Raw genomic sequence first — 12759 nt, 5'->3', positions numbered from 1 at the left:
AGTAAAGACTGATGCTGTAAACACTGATGTCTACTACAGTTTATATTATCTTTGACCTTAAGACTTTATAATTGGAAAAAAACAAGTGACACACTCACCTGAAGCCCATCTATATATCTGCACCCTGTAGGCTTTAAGAGAATCTAAGTAAATTGATTAAAATCTACTACAACTAAAATTCTGCTCTGAAGAAAAAAAATTAAAATTATTTTCAGAGAGGTTAAGAAACAATTCCACTGTTTCCCTTGAGGTAGTGCTACTGATTATGCTCTGTGCCAACAGAATAAGTTAAGTGTCAATCAACCTTACAAGTCCCCAGCGTGATAAACTCACTTTTAAAACCTTCAACCTACTATGAGAGCAAAAGTAAAATATAAAGGTTAAAAATTTCTTGTTCTCACCAAAAAAAGAGATAAACACAGGAAAATAACTTCAGAATTTTTCAAAAAACAAACAAAAGTTTTATTTGCTTTATTAATTATCCAAAGGTTTAACTTGTAGCTATATTCAGGTATGGCTTTTTTCCTAAGGAAATACAATGATATGAGTATTGGAAAGAAAAGGCTATCAATCAGACTTGATGAAAATTTTGTGATTTTAAATGTTTCCTCCCCCAAACCCAAAAGATTCCTTTAATAAATATGGGAAAAAAAATTTTTAATTTAAAAATACCTCAGCAATTCATCCATTTATTTTGTAACTTTATATTTGTTTGTTTGTTTTGCAGGACGGATGGGAACAAAGAGTTTGGTTATCTCATTTTTCTCTGTCCAAGGCAAATTATAAGTTGTCAGCGTAGATGGAATACTTAGATTTAAACTAGATTTTAATTTTTGAATTTCAAGATATACTTAGAACCTGCTTTAATAATACTTCTGGCCAAACAATCTTAAAAAAAAAAACAAACTAGAAAAAAAAGTTTTCTGAGGAGGAAAAAAAGGTTTAAATAATGAGGATAAACTTATTCCAGACATTCAGAGGTGACGAGGTTTTTCTTCCATATCTGTGATTTGGCCTAAATGTTTCTAACAATTCCAAAAGCCAGTTGCTGGACTCCTAAATGTTAGAGTTTAGTATTACAGCCCTTTAAGTTTATATACACAGCCATTTCCCTTGGGTATCCACATATTATTATCAGGGCTAGATCCAGGTGGGTTTCTGTATCAGATGCTACACTATAACCGGAACCCCACTACATTCTGACCTCAGGCTCTATTACTGGATCTGGTTTCCCATAGCTTAGAATAAAGTCTCAAAGCCTTAAAATGGCACACAGGGCCCTAAATGATTTGGCTTCTTAATAAGTCTCCCAGCCTCTATTCACATGCCATTCTCCCCAACTCACTCTCTTCCTCAGCTTCTTTCAATTCCTGGGAATAGCTATCCTCTTTCACACCTCAGGGCCTTAGCATATGCTGTTCTATCTGCTGAGAATACTCTTACCCATTCTGCTCACCTACATAACTCTGAGCCTTCTTTCCTGTGTCAGCTGAAATATCACTTCCTCAGGAAGTCTTTGTTTACCCCTAAAGACTAGGTTAGGATCCTGTTATACATTCTCATAGTTCCTGTGACTTTTTTCTTACAGTCTTCATCACAACTGCAATTAATTGCTTCTTTATTACTTTAATTTCAACATTCCTCACAAGAGTGTAAGCTCCATGAGACAAGGGGCTATAATCTGTGAATGTATCACCATGTCACCAGTCTATAAAGTACTTGGTACTCTAGCCAGATATTCAAAAAGTGGTTGTTTCACTTTTCTGAATAGTCTTAATAACTTGAATAGTTTTATAATCTGGCCTTTGATGAGGCCATTCCACTTGATCAAATGTTTGTATGTTTGAATCTCAACATAGACAAGATTCAAATCTCATTTCTCTGAGATTTGAATTTCCATCTATTTTAGGCAAATCACTCAAAGTAAATGGATATCTGGATGGGAGGTGAAAGGTGCTGCTCAACTTCACTTTCCCTAAGCATTGGAACACCCAGACCCTGTCCAACCAAAACATCCTGTTACACGTTCAAGTACTTTACTAAATTATAGACATCATTAGAAGTAGCATCTTGTTTATTTCCGCACTTAACTGTATTTAGTACAAATCAGGCTCTTAGTGAAAGTTTGTTACTGAATGAATAAATGAATGCTAAAACACTCAAGATCATTAACACAATGATAAAAGTGATTCAAAAGGAAAATACGAATATACTCAAAATTATTAGTAAAGGTTTTTGTTTCTGAAATCAAGTTTGTCTTGATATACTATAATCCCTTGCATTCCCGCCTCCATTCATCTCCTCAGGAATATTCATATTGCTGTCAAAGCAACAAGAATAATGAAGGAACAACAACAGTCTACTTAAAAAGAAATGTCAGATTCAAGAATTCTAATACTGCCATCATCTAATAATATTTTGACACTTGAAAGCACTGGTTTAATGTGCACTCAATTTTATTAATGCTGTTATCCTCTGGGGCAAGCAAAGGATAACAGCCCTTTTCTGAGGTTTATAAAATGCCAAGAATGCATGGTAGCTTATAAATTTATGTGTGTTTGATATAAAGTCAATAACTAACAAAATTAAAATAGATGCCAGTATCTTTCAATCATTAATGCAATTTTTCAAAACTGATTAAAAAATAATATACTTAAATAGTCCAGTATCTTCAGAGCTAAAACAAGTTTCCCAAATGAAAAAAGGAATTCATAATGATTATCATATGCCAATACTGAGATAACTAATCAGATCACTATCGGAATTTTAAATAGTTTCCAAATGAAATCTATTTTGGTGATTCAACATACTATATTACTAAAGCAAAATAATACACAAACATAAAATTTATATCTTAAGTTATTTTAATAATTGTAAGAGCTCTTCTGATATAGAATATTACCATCAAATTTTACTAAACTTGTTGTAGAAATCTAAGATACCAACTGGAACATTTTTAAAGCATAAAAATTTTTAGGCACATGCCATGGTTTTATGCATTTTTTTCAGAGGAAAAGGCACAATACCCATGAAGGGAGAATATTTTTATATACTACTAAATTGTGCTAAAGAATACAAATAAAATGGAATTTTAAATTCTAAATATCGTACCTTACAACGTCTCACAAATTATGCCCATGCCACCAACTTGAAATGTGGATGCCTGAATTATAAAGTTGAAGTCTGTCTAAGTTTTTATATCATACTAATTGGCCAAAGGATTTGTTTTAGATATCCACTAAAAGGGCAGTGTTGTTATACTGTGACTTAATTGCATTAAAAGAAAACAACTTTCCTTTTAGTTATATTTTTCCACCAACATCTAATCATATAAAGGCCTTGGTTCACTCTCCTGTCCCTCAAATACTTTGCTTTAGTGCACAGAAAGTTTCCTTTTTAGCTATTACATGATTAAGTATGTCCTTATAGAATGATAAGAAGCATCTGGGAAAGGTGGAAGTGAAAAAAATCCTCACCAGGAAAGTTAGCTTAATGCCTGTCCTTCAGAGTGGCCCGTTATCAACATTTCACAGTGGGTTTCTTTATTTTCAGGTCCCTGAGGTATGTGCAATAAATTATGACTTGAACTAAACAAGTCACACTTGGCTCCAAAATGAAATTTTCCTACCTCTACTTTCTAGTCCCCAAGGTGGGAAGAGGAAATCCTGGTCACAGCCAAAGAAGTCATATTTTTGGCTCTAACATACATTTTCCTGCTTCTCTAAAAGCCTAACTCTGCAGTTGAGACTACAAGAGTCTTAAGTTAGTATTTTAAACTGTATTTTAATTTTGACTTCCATAATCTGTCTCAAATTTAAGAAAAAAATTTTAGCATCATAAAATTAAGGTCATTGCCCTCTTTGTCCCACTCAAATCACTTTTCTAACTCGGACACTGACCTTAACTCTTTAAAATATGAATTCAAATAAAACAATAGAGAAAACAAGACAGAAATAGATTGTTTTGTTTTCATAAGATAGAATATTTCAGGTTCTCATTTACAAATAATTTCCACTTATTCTGCATGATAGGCTGAGTACTAATGTAAAAGAAAACTGTGAAGTCCTAATTTATGGTCCAGTAATTTTAAGTATTGTTTTAGGTTTGGAAGAACCATTTATGGAAATCATTTAGTTCATCAATTCATTTTATAGAAAACCAGAATATGGCAGACACACCCTGAGGTGACTCCCAGAGAGTCATGTCTTGTATAATCCTCTCACCTTGAGAGTGAGCAGAACCTGTGACTTGCTTCTAGCCAACAGAATGTGGCAAGGGGATGGGGTAGACACTCCCTTGATTAGATCATGTTATAACGCAAAGGTGTGAGGAAGTTACTCCTGTTATTATGTTGTTGTATGGCTCCATCTTAGGAGACTGGAGCTAGACAGCATCTTGTTGGCCTTGCATAAATAACCTGCCATGCTGTGAGAGGGCCTGTGAGAAGGCCACATAACGAGGAATTCTGAGTAGCCTGCAGGAGATGAGAGCAGCCCCTGGCTAGATCAGTCCTACAACTATAAGGAACTGAACTCTGCCAACATCCTAAATGAACTCGGAAGAAGACCCCAAGAGCCAGATGAAAAAGCAGCCCAGCCAACAACATTGACTGCAGTTTTGCGGAAACGTGAGCAAAGGACCCAGCTAAGCCACACCCAGGCTCCTGACCCATGGAAACTGTGACATAAGAAATGTGTGCTGTTTTAAACCACTATGTTTGTGGTAATTTGTAACACAACAAGAGAACACTAATATAAAGAGTGGTAGCCAGTATGATTAATATACTCTCTCCATTATTATGTTCTACTATGTATTAGGGTGTAAAATGCTATTGGAATTGAGTATTCCCTTCATAACTCCTTTAATGATTTATGATTGTAACAACATACTGTACTGCCTTATTATAAGTAATATTAATGTTTACTACTGTCCTAGTCATTATCATCAAATAATGATTACTATCATTATGATGCCTTAATTAAAGAGTCCAGGAATGGAGGGTTGTTGTTTTTTAATAACAATGCCAAGTAAAACAAACAACAAAACCAAATTACTATTTTGATAACTTATATTAAATATACTGAACTTTGTTTTATTTTAATTAATTTTACTTTAATATTTAGTATATATTTAATACTTAATTATATTTAAATATATAAGTATACATATATTTAAGACTTTAAATATAAATATATTAAATAATAAACATATTAATCATTAATTAAATCAACTTATTGAACACTCACTATATTCCAAGGCAATATTTAATTGTAGAGACAAAGATATTTAAGAAATTGTCCTAATCTTTGAGGTAATCTAACAGATTATAAAACATATTTATAAACACTAAAATATAATATAATGAAGGCAGTGTAAGTATGTGCTTTAGGAAGTAATAAAAAACACTGGTAAAAATAACTACGTAGGTAAATATAAAAGCCAATATTATCATACTTTTCGTTTGTAACTGGTTTTTTTCATGTGATTTAAAAGGCAAATGCATAAAACAATAACTGTAAATTATGTTAATGGCACACAATGTATATATAAAGATGTAATCTATGACAATAACAATATAAAAAGGGAGAGACAGAGATTAACTCCAAGGTAACACTAAGAAAATAACTGAAAAATATACACAAAAGGAAAGAAGGGAATCAACATAGTACATAGCAAAAAACAGCTAAACACAAAAAAGGCAATAATGAGTGAACTGAGGAACAAAAAGCACATAAGACATGCAGAAAACAAATAGTTAAATGGTAAAACAAGCCCTTCCTTATCAGTAATTACTTTAAACGTAAATGGATTAAACTCTCCAACAGAAAGGCAGATATTGGCAGAATAAATTAAAAAACATGATCCAGGACTTCCCTGGTGGCGCGGTGGTTACGGATCTGCCTGCCAATGCAGGGGACGTGGGTTCGAGCCCTGGTCTGGGAAGATCCCACATGCCGTGGAGCAACTAAGCCCATGTGCCACACCTACTGAGCCTGCGCTCTAGAGCCCACGAGCCACAACTACTGAGCCTGCATGCCAAAACTACTGAAGCCCACACACCTAGAGCCCGTGCTCCGCAGCAAGAGAAGCCATCACAATGAGATGCCCGCGCACCGCAACGATGAGTAGTCCCTGCTCGATTCAACTAGAGAAAGCCCACGAGCAGCACCAAAGACCCAACGCAGCCAAAAATAAATTAATTAATTAAAAAAAAAAAACATGATCCAACTATATGATGTCTACAAGAGACTCATTTTAGATATAAGGAAGTTAGACTCATTTTACAACATATACAAAACTTTACTCAAAATGGATCAAATACTTAAATTTAAGAGCAAAAACTATGAAACTCTTTGACAAAAAACATTAGGGGCAAATCTGCATGACCATGGATTTGGCAATGTTTTCCTAAATATAACACCAAAAACACAGGCAACAACAACAAAAAATGAAGTGAGCTTTATTAAAATTTCAAACTTTGTATTTCTTTTATATCTTATAGAAGTGTACTATTATTTTCAATAACTTGTTTGATCATTTATAAATTTTGAGAAATACATAATGGTGCTCTGAGTTATTTCATATACTCAGATATTTCAGGTACTATTATATTCTGGTCATTTCCAGAAGATAAAAGTCCTTAATTATTATAAAAATTGCATATCTATACTCTTAAAGCTTATAAACATCAGTCTTTTGAATGAATGCTTTATAAATATCCTTTAGTTATTAAAAAAAAAAGGCCAGGACTCCTTTTTGGAGTCCTTATTCTAAGCCCTTTGCCATGTGTGGTGGAAAATACCCCCTTCCCCCAACCCTGCCACTGCTGTTGACTTTGGGCTTGGGCATATGACATACTTTGGGCAATATGTTAGTAGATGTGACATAAACAGGTATTTGAAAAGTGCTTACACAGTCAAGCCTGCTCTCTTGTACCCTGCCATTGCAATAACATGCTTTGGCTGGTCTGTTGGTCCACAAAGGATGAGATCCATCAGCACAGCTGATCCAGTTGAGTGCAACCTATGTTGGTCAAACCATAGCAGGGTGACTGAGCCCAGCTGAAATCATCTGTTGCCCACCCCACCCTCATAGATGCTGACCCACAGTAAATGACTGGTATTTTAAGCCACTGAGTTTTAGAATTGTTTGTTAGACAGGAAGAAGTGATCCAGACATATGCAACAAGAAATACACTTCCAAGTCTTTCCAATAATGACTTTTCCTCTTTTTCTGTCTGTCCCTTGATCCTGCAGCTCAGACTACTCTTGGGTCCACCCTACTTGTCCCTTTTAGGAACCACTAGGGAAACTCCTTTAGAATCACCCTCTTCTCCTCCCTATGCAGACCTCATTGAAGCTTCTGTTATTTTGCTATTTTATACAACTGGAGCCATTGGAATTCAAATAAGCACAACTACGACAAGTAGGACCATTACTGAGGGATGTCAGAGCAGGTCACCGGTATCTTGTTTTTTAAACAACAGACTGAGATGTTGCCTGGGAAGAACTTATCCTGAGGAAAGAAAGCATTAAGAAATCCAAGATTGGTGCAATAACAACACCCAGAATCACAGCTGTTGGGAATGACAGTAGAGAAAACAGAAGGTAAATGTAATTTTTTTTTCCTTCACAAGTAACACTTTATTTAATTTTAAGGATTTTTCGAAGAATAACATAATAAACACTTGTGTTCTCCCCATATTTTCTTTAAGCTTGTTTTTTAGTAAGACAGCTATTATAGGAAAAGCTAAAGCCCTTTTGATAACTACCCCCAATATCATTCCTTTCTCTTCTCAATCACAATCACTATTATGAGTTTGATGTGAATTCTTTCAGGATTTGTTACTTTGTGAGTGTAATATTTAGTACAACCTAGTTATTAGCCATAAAGCTCCTTTTCCAGCTCTCAAGGACTCATACATAGGTCCAAGAATGAAATAAGATACAAGCAAAAGTTGAAAGAGCTAGTTTTAGGGGGAAAAATTTATATTTAAGATGTGGGAAGAATGCGTAGTAGAAAGTGTGGGAAAGAGATTCTCTCCACTTAAACAAAGCAGCGTTAGTGCAGTAATATAGGGCCAAGGTAAAATGATAAGACATCAAAAAAAGACAGTACCACTGCCGACAGCAGTACAATCAGCAGAACTCAGCTTCAGTGGAATGAGCACTAATACTATTGATGGTGAACACAACAGTTTTCTTGAGTGGATGTCTACTGTTTCATCAGTAGTAGTAGTCAGAGGCAGCATTAGCCACTTTAGAATAGGAGCCCTGGGAATGGTCATCAGCACTCTCAGTGGTAGCACTGGTGGCTGGAGAAAGGCAGTAGAAGGCACCAAAGTACTGTAGGCTGAAAGGATTAAATACCTCCTGAGGACTTTCAGAAATTTTGACAAGGTCCAGAGGTCAGGGAAGAGTAGAAGCTAATTAGAGAAATATTATTACTGTTACTACTATATAATTTACAGTGTGTAGTAAAATATTATCAATAAAGAAGATAACTGCCTAGGGAAAAAATTCTTGTTTTAGTATGAGATCCTAACAGGTTGTATCCTGGGAGGGATATGGATTATACTCATCGGAGTCAGCTCAGTGGCCAGAAAACCTCAAGTCTTGGTCTCAGGTTGCTAGCAACTTCAAATTCCTGTAGGAAGTAAAAGAAAATCCTCCCCGATAAAGATAACATCACCTTAGGCTTCAAATTATTACTACAAATAATTTTTCAAGTATGTTTAGCAAACAATTAGTGATAATGAAGCAAAACTCCTGTTTCTAACCAAGGTAGAATACCTGGTTTAGGAATATCCCTCCCATTGTAAGTAACTGTAAAACTGGACAAAACAGATAAAGCAACTGCTTTTAGGGAGTAGACACCAGGCAGCCTAAAACTGTAATCTCAGAGATAAAATAATCTCATAAGATCCATTAGGTGAACTCTATGATTCTCAGCTCTCTTCCTAGGTATAATTTTCCGACAGTAGCACAGAGCACTGAAGTACAAGCAGAGTATGGTGTTTCTGCCGAGCTGAAATGGAAAATATCAGAACTTGAAACAGCGAAAATCACTAAAATCTGCAGGGCAAGGCATGGCATTGGAGAGAAGGGATAGAGATAGATAGAGAAAGGGCCCTAGAATTCCCCGGGGGCTCCCTGTCAGTCTGCGACTAAGAGTTTGATAAAACACAAATTGCTGGGCTCTACCTCCAAAGCTTCTGATTCAGTAGGTCTCGATGGAGCCTGGAAATATCTATTTCTATTAAGTTCCCAGATAATAGTGATGCTCCCGACCCAGGACCACACTTTGAAAATCACTCTTACTAAGCAGAAGACAGGGTAAGTTAAAAATAAAATAAACCCGTATCTCCTAAACCTTTCTCACTCATTCTGAGTCACTAGAGCATTAAAATAAAATGTCTGGGGCTTCCCTGGTGGCGCAGTGGTTGAGAATCCGCCTGCTAGTGCAGGGGACATGGGTTTGAGCCCTGTCCAGGAAGATCCCACATGCCGCGGAGCAACTAAGCCCGTGTGCCACAACTACTGAGCCTGTACTCTAGAGCCTGTGCGCTTAGAGCCTGTGCTCTGCAACAAAGCCTGTGCTCTGCAACAAGAGAAGCCACCGCAATGAGAAGCCCGTGCAGCGCAATGAAGAGTAACCCCTGCTCGCCACAACCAGAGAAAAGCCTGTGTGCAGCAACCAAGACCCAATGCAGCCAAAAATAAATTAATTAATTAAAAAATAATATAAAATGCCTGAGGATACAAGAAAAATGTCTAATTAACCTTACACAAAATCAACAATTTCTGTGATAAATAAAACTTCTTAAGGCTTTGCTGGCCTACCTGTAGATCTTTCACATTTGGAAAAGGAATTCCTATTGTTATGACAGCACGGGCGTTGTCATCTGAGAAATCCAGACCCTCACTCACTTTACCACGACAAACTGCCACCAGGAGGGCGCCATCTTAAGCAACAAAAATCAACATTTTTATAAGCACACTCAAAATTCCCAGAAATTCTTATTCTTGTCGTTTTGAAAAGATCTGATTATTAAGTAATTATAATACCAAATTTTAAAGAAACAAAATTTAAAACTATTATAAAGTTTTTAAAATTCAATGTCTTCAAATAAATAAAAGAAACAAAATTACATTTAGGTGCAACATGGTAGAACCAACTTATAAACTGTGTATCTCCCAGTTAAACTATACAGAAAAACCATGTCAGAGTAGTAACTTGCATGTGAGCTGAGCAACTGTGAACCAACTGTTTTAACTTTAAAATACTGAATTGAAATCACTGTCTTTACCACCAGAATGTAAAGTTATCAGAATGATTTAAATAACTCTAATATTTACTATATATCATATTGAATCAATATTATATTGAAAAGTATTTAAAACACACATACACAGAATACTCTGTGTATAAACTTACCATACAAGGATATTGACAATTATGTTATAATATCTTTATGATGTTGCACTGTTCATAAATTACTATTAGCCCTTCTTGTCAAACTTTTTATGGGCATTCTCTAACTTTGAAATTTAGCCTTCAGTTATGTTTTGAAAACTCAAGTTTACCTTATGTAATAAAATATAAGCACAAAGTATATTTTTTACATAAAAATGTAGAGCTCATTTGGCTAGTAAGGAAGATATTAATGCATACTCTACCTACCTTCTTTAACAAAACATTTTAGTTAGCGTAAGGAAGTCTATGGGATAATACCTGAACGCATGCCATTTCATAAAACTGAACTGTCATCTTCAAGTGAAAATATTCATAGGAGAACAACTCCAAATAAAAGAATTTCTTTAACCTATGTTCTTTTCACTTAGGATTATAAAATATAATTTTTCTCAAGTGCAATTCATTTAAAAAAGATAACACAAATAAAATTCTAACAGCACCAACTTTTCACTTTATGGGAAAAATTTTTTTTCACTGACCATCAAATAATTTCCAATTACCTTTTTCTCCTTTGTACTTGATCGCATCATAGTACATCTGCAGTAATTCATCAAAATCAGTTTTTTCTCCTCTCTGTGGTTCTACAATGACTGTCTTCACCAACTCCAGATTATGCCATACACCAGTGGAGAGCCAACGTTCTTTTAACTTTTCTAGTAACTGGAAAGGGGAAAGAAAAAAAATGTTTTGTGTGTGTGTCCAACTGAACTTACATTTATTTGTTGAAAGACCATGTGACTACAATGGCAAGAGTATTAACCTTTCTGTGTTTGACTCCATAAAAAGAGGAAAACAATTATATGTCATAGAGTTGTTATTGGGTAAATTCATTAACTGATATAGAAAGCTTTGAATGATGTCTGGCACCCAGTAAGAGCTCCACAGATGTTAGCTGTTGTGGCTGCTGTTACCATTACTATTACTACTAACATTACTGCTGCTACTGCTACTGCTTCTATCATTGCTATCTTAGGGATTTCAAAAGCAGGAAAAAATTACTTCTGTCAAAATTCATAAATTTTAAGTTATCTCTAAATCTAAGGTGAAGTTCTTAATATCTTTAACTAAAGATACTTTAAATGAAGATTCTTTAAGATCATTCTACCTAGTCTATAGGCAGCTATGCTGTTTTAAAATTTGATCATCATTAATAAACTGAATTGAGTAAATATATAAACAGAGATTCAGGTAGCCAACAAGTAGAAAATATAAAGGCACAAATGGAACATTTACAAAAATAAACGTGCTAGATTACAAAAGGACTTTCAACAAATTTCAAAGAATCCTTATCAGATTAACCACATATCCTAACAACAATGCAATTTTAGATTAAAAGTCAATAATATTAAGTTAGTGGGAAAAAACAAACATACAAGCCCGACACTAAAGATTGTATTCTGAAAGAGCATATGTGTTATATGTCAATTATATTTCAATAAAACTGGAAGAAAAAGAAAATAAATAACAACAAAAAAGAACATATGGTTTAAAATTTATTTTATTTTTTTGGCTGCACCACACAGCATGCAGGATCTTAGTTCCTCAACAAGGGATCGAACCTGTGCCCCCTGCAGTGGAAGCACAAAGTCCCAACCACTGGACCGCCGGGGAATTCCCAAGAACATATGGTTTAGAGAGGAAAACACAATAAAATTCATGACATCTTTAGATATGAATGATAAAAAAGCACCCATAATTCGAAACATGTGGGATGAGGTAAAGGCAATACTTAGAAATATGCTTATAACTTGAAATGTATTTAAAAAATTTAAAACTATTGGAATTAAGCATTCTTTTTAAGAAGCTAGAAAATTAAACAGAAAATGCAAAGAAAGCAAAAGTTAATAAATATAAGAGCTGAAATAAATTAAAAAAGACAAAAGCCAGTAGTAGAGATTATTATGATTTAAACTGAACTGCTTTACCTACTTGTTTTATGCAGAATTCTATGCAATATGGACCAATTATTACAATACAGGCAAGCACCAAGAAATTACTGCAAATTCTCTAGAGAAAAAAACTAATTTTTATAAGATGGTTTATTTCCTCAGAATTTTACCTTATCTATTTTCAGAAATAATCTTAATAAGATTATAAAACAAATTTTTTTAAAAATCACTGCTATGGTCTAAATGTTGGTGGTCCTCCAAAATCTTTTTTTTTTTGCGGTACGCCGGCCTCTCACTGTTGTGGCCTCTCCCGTTGCGGAGCACAGGCTCCGGACGCACAGGCTCAGCGGCCATGGCTCACGGGCCCAGTCGCTCCGCGGCATGTGGGATCTTC

General features: G+C 34.9%; 1 protein-coding gene across 7 annotated transcripts in view; it reads right to left on the bottom strand.

Annotated features, from left to right (window-relative positions):
• Window positions 1–12759, bottom strand: part of BRIP1 (BRCA1 interacting DNA helicase 1) — a 201000-nt gene that overhangs the window by 44786 nt on the left and 143455 nt on the right. For all 7 annotated transcript variants that reach the window (XR_003428779.1, XR_003428778.1, XM_027087284.1 and 4 more), the window contains 2 exons: window positions 10977–11136; window positions 9843–9964 (listed from right to left, as the gene is read on the bottom strand). Coding sequence is in view for 5 of the 7 variants with exons in the window: in XM_027087284.1 (XP_026943085.1) it covers window positions 9843–9964; window positions 10977–11136 (282 nt within the window). In the remaining 2 variants the exon portion in view is untranslated. The remainder of the gene's footprint in view (window positions 1–9842; window positions 9965–10976; window positions 11137–12759) is intronic.

This window comes from Aethalodelphis obliquidens, unplaced genomic scaffold (genome assembly GCF_003676395.1).
Source record: "Aethalodelphis obliquidens isolate GAN/ISIS:26980383/991018 unplaced genomic scaffold, ASM367639v1 scaffold58, whole genome shotgun sequence".
In the NCBI taxonomy this organism is placed as follows: domain Eukaryota; kingdom Metazoa; phylum Chordata; class Mammalia; order Artiodactyla; family Delphinidae; genus Aethalodelphis; species Aethalodelphis obliquidens.
This window is presented reverse-complemented; position numbering and strand designations above follow the sequence as displayed.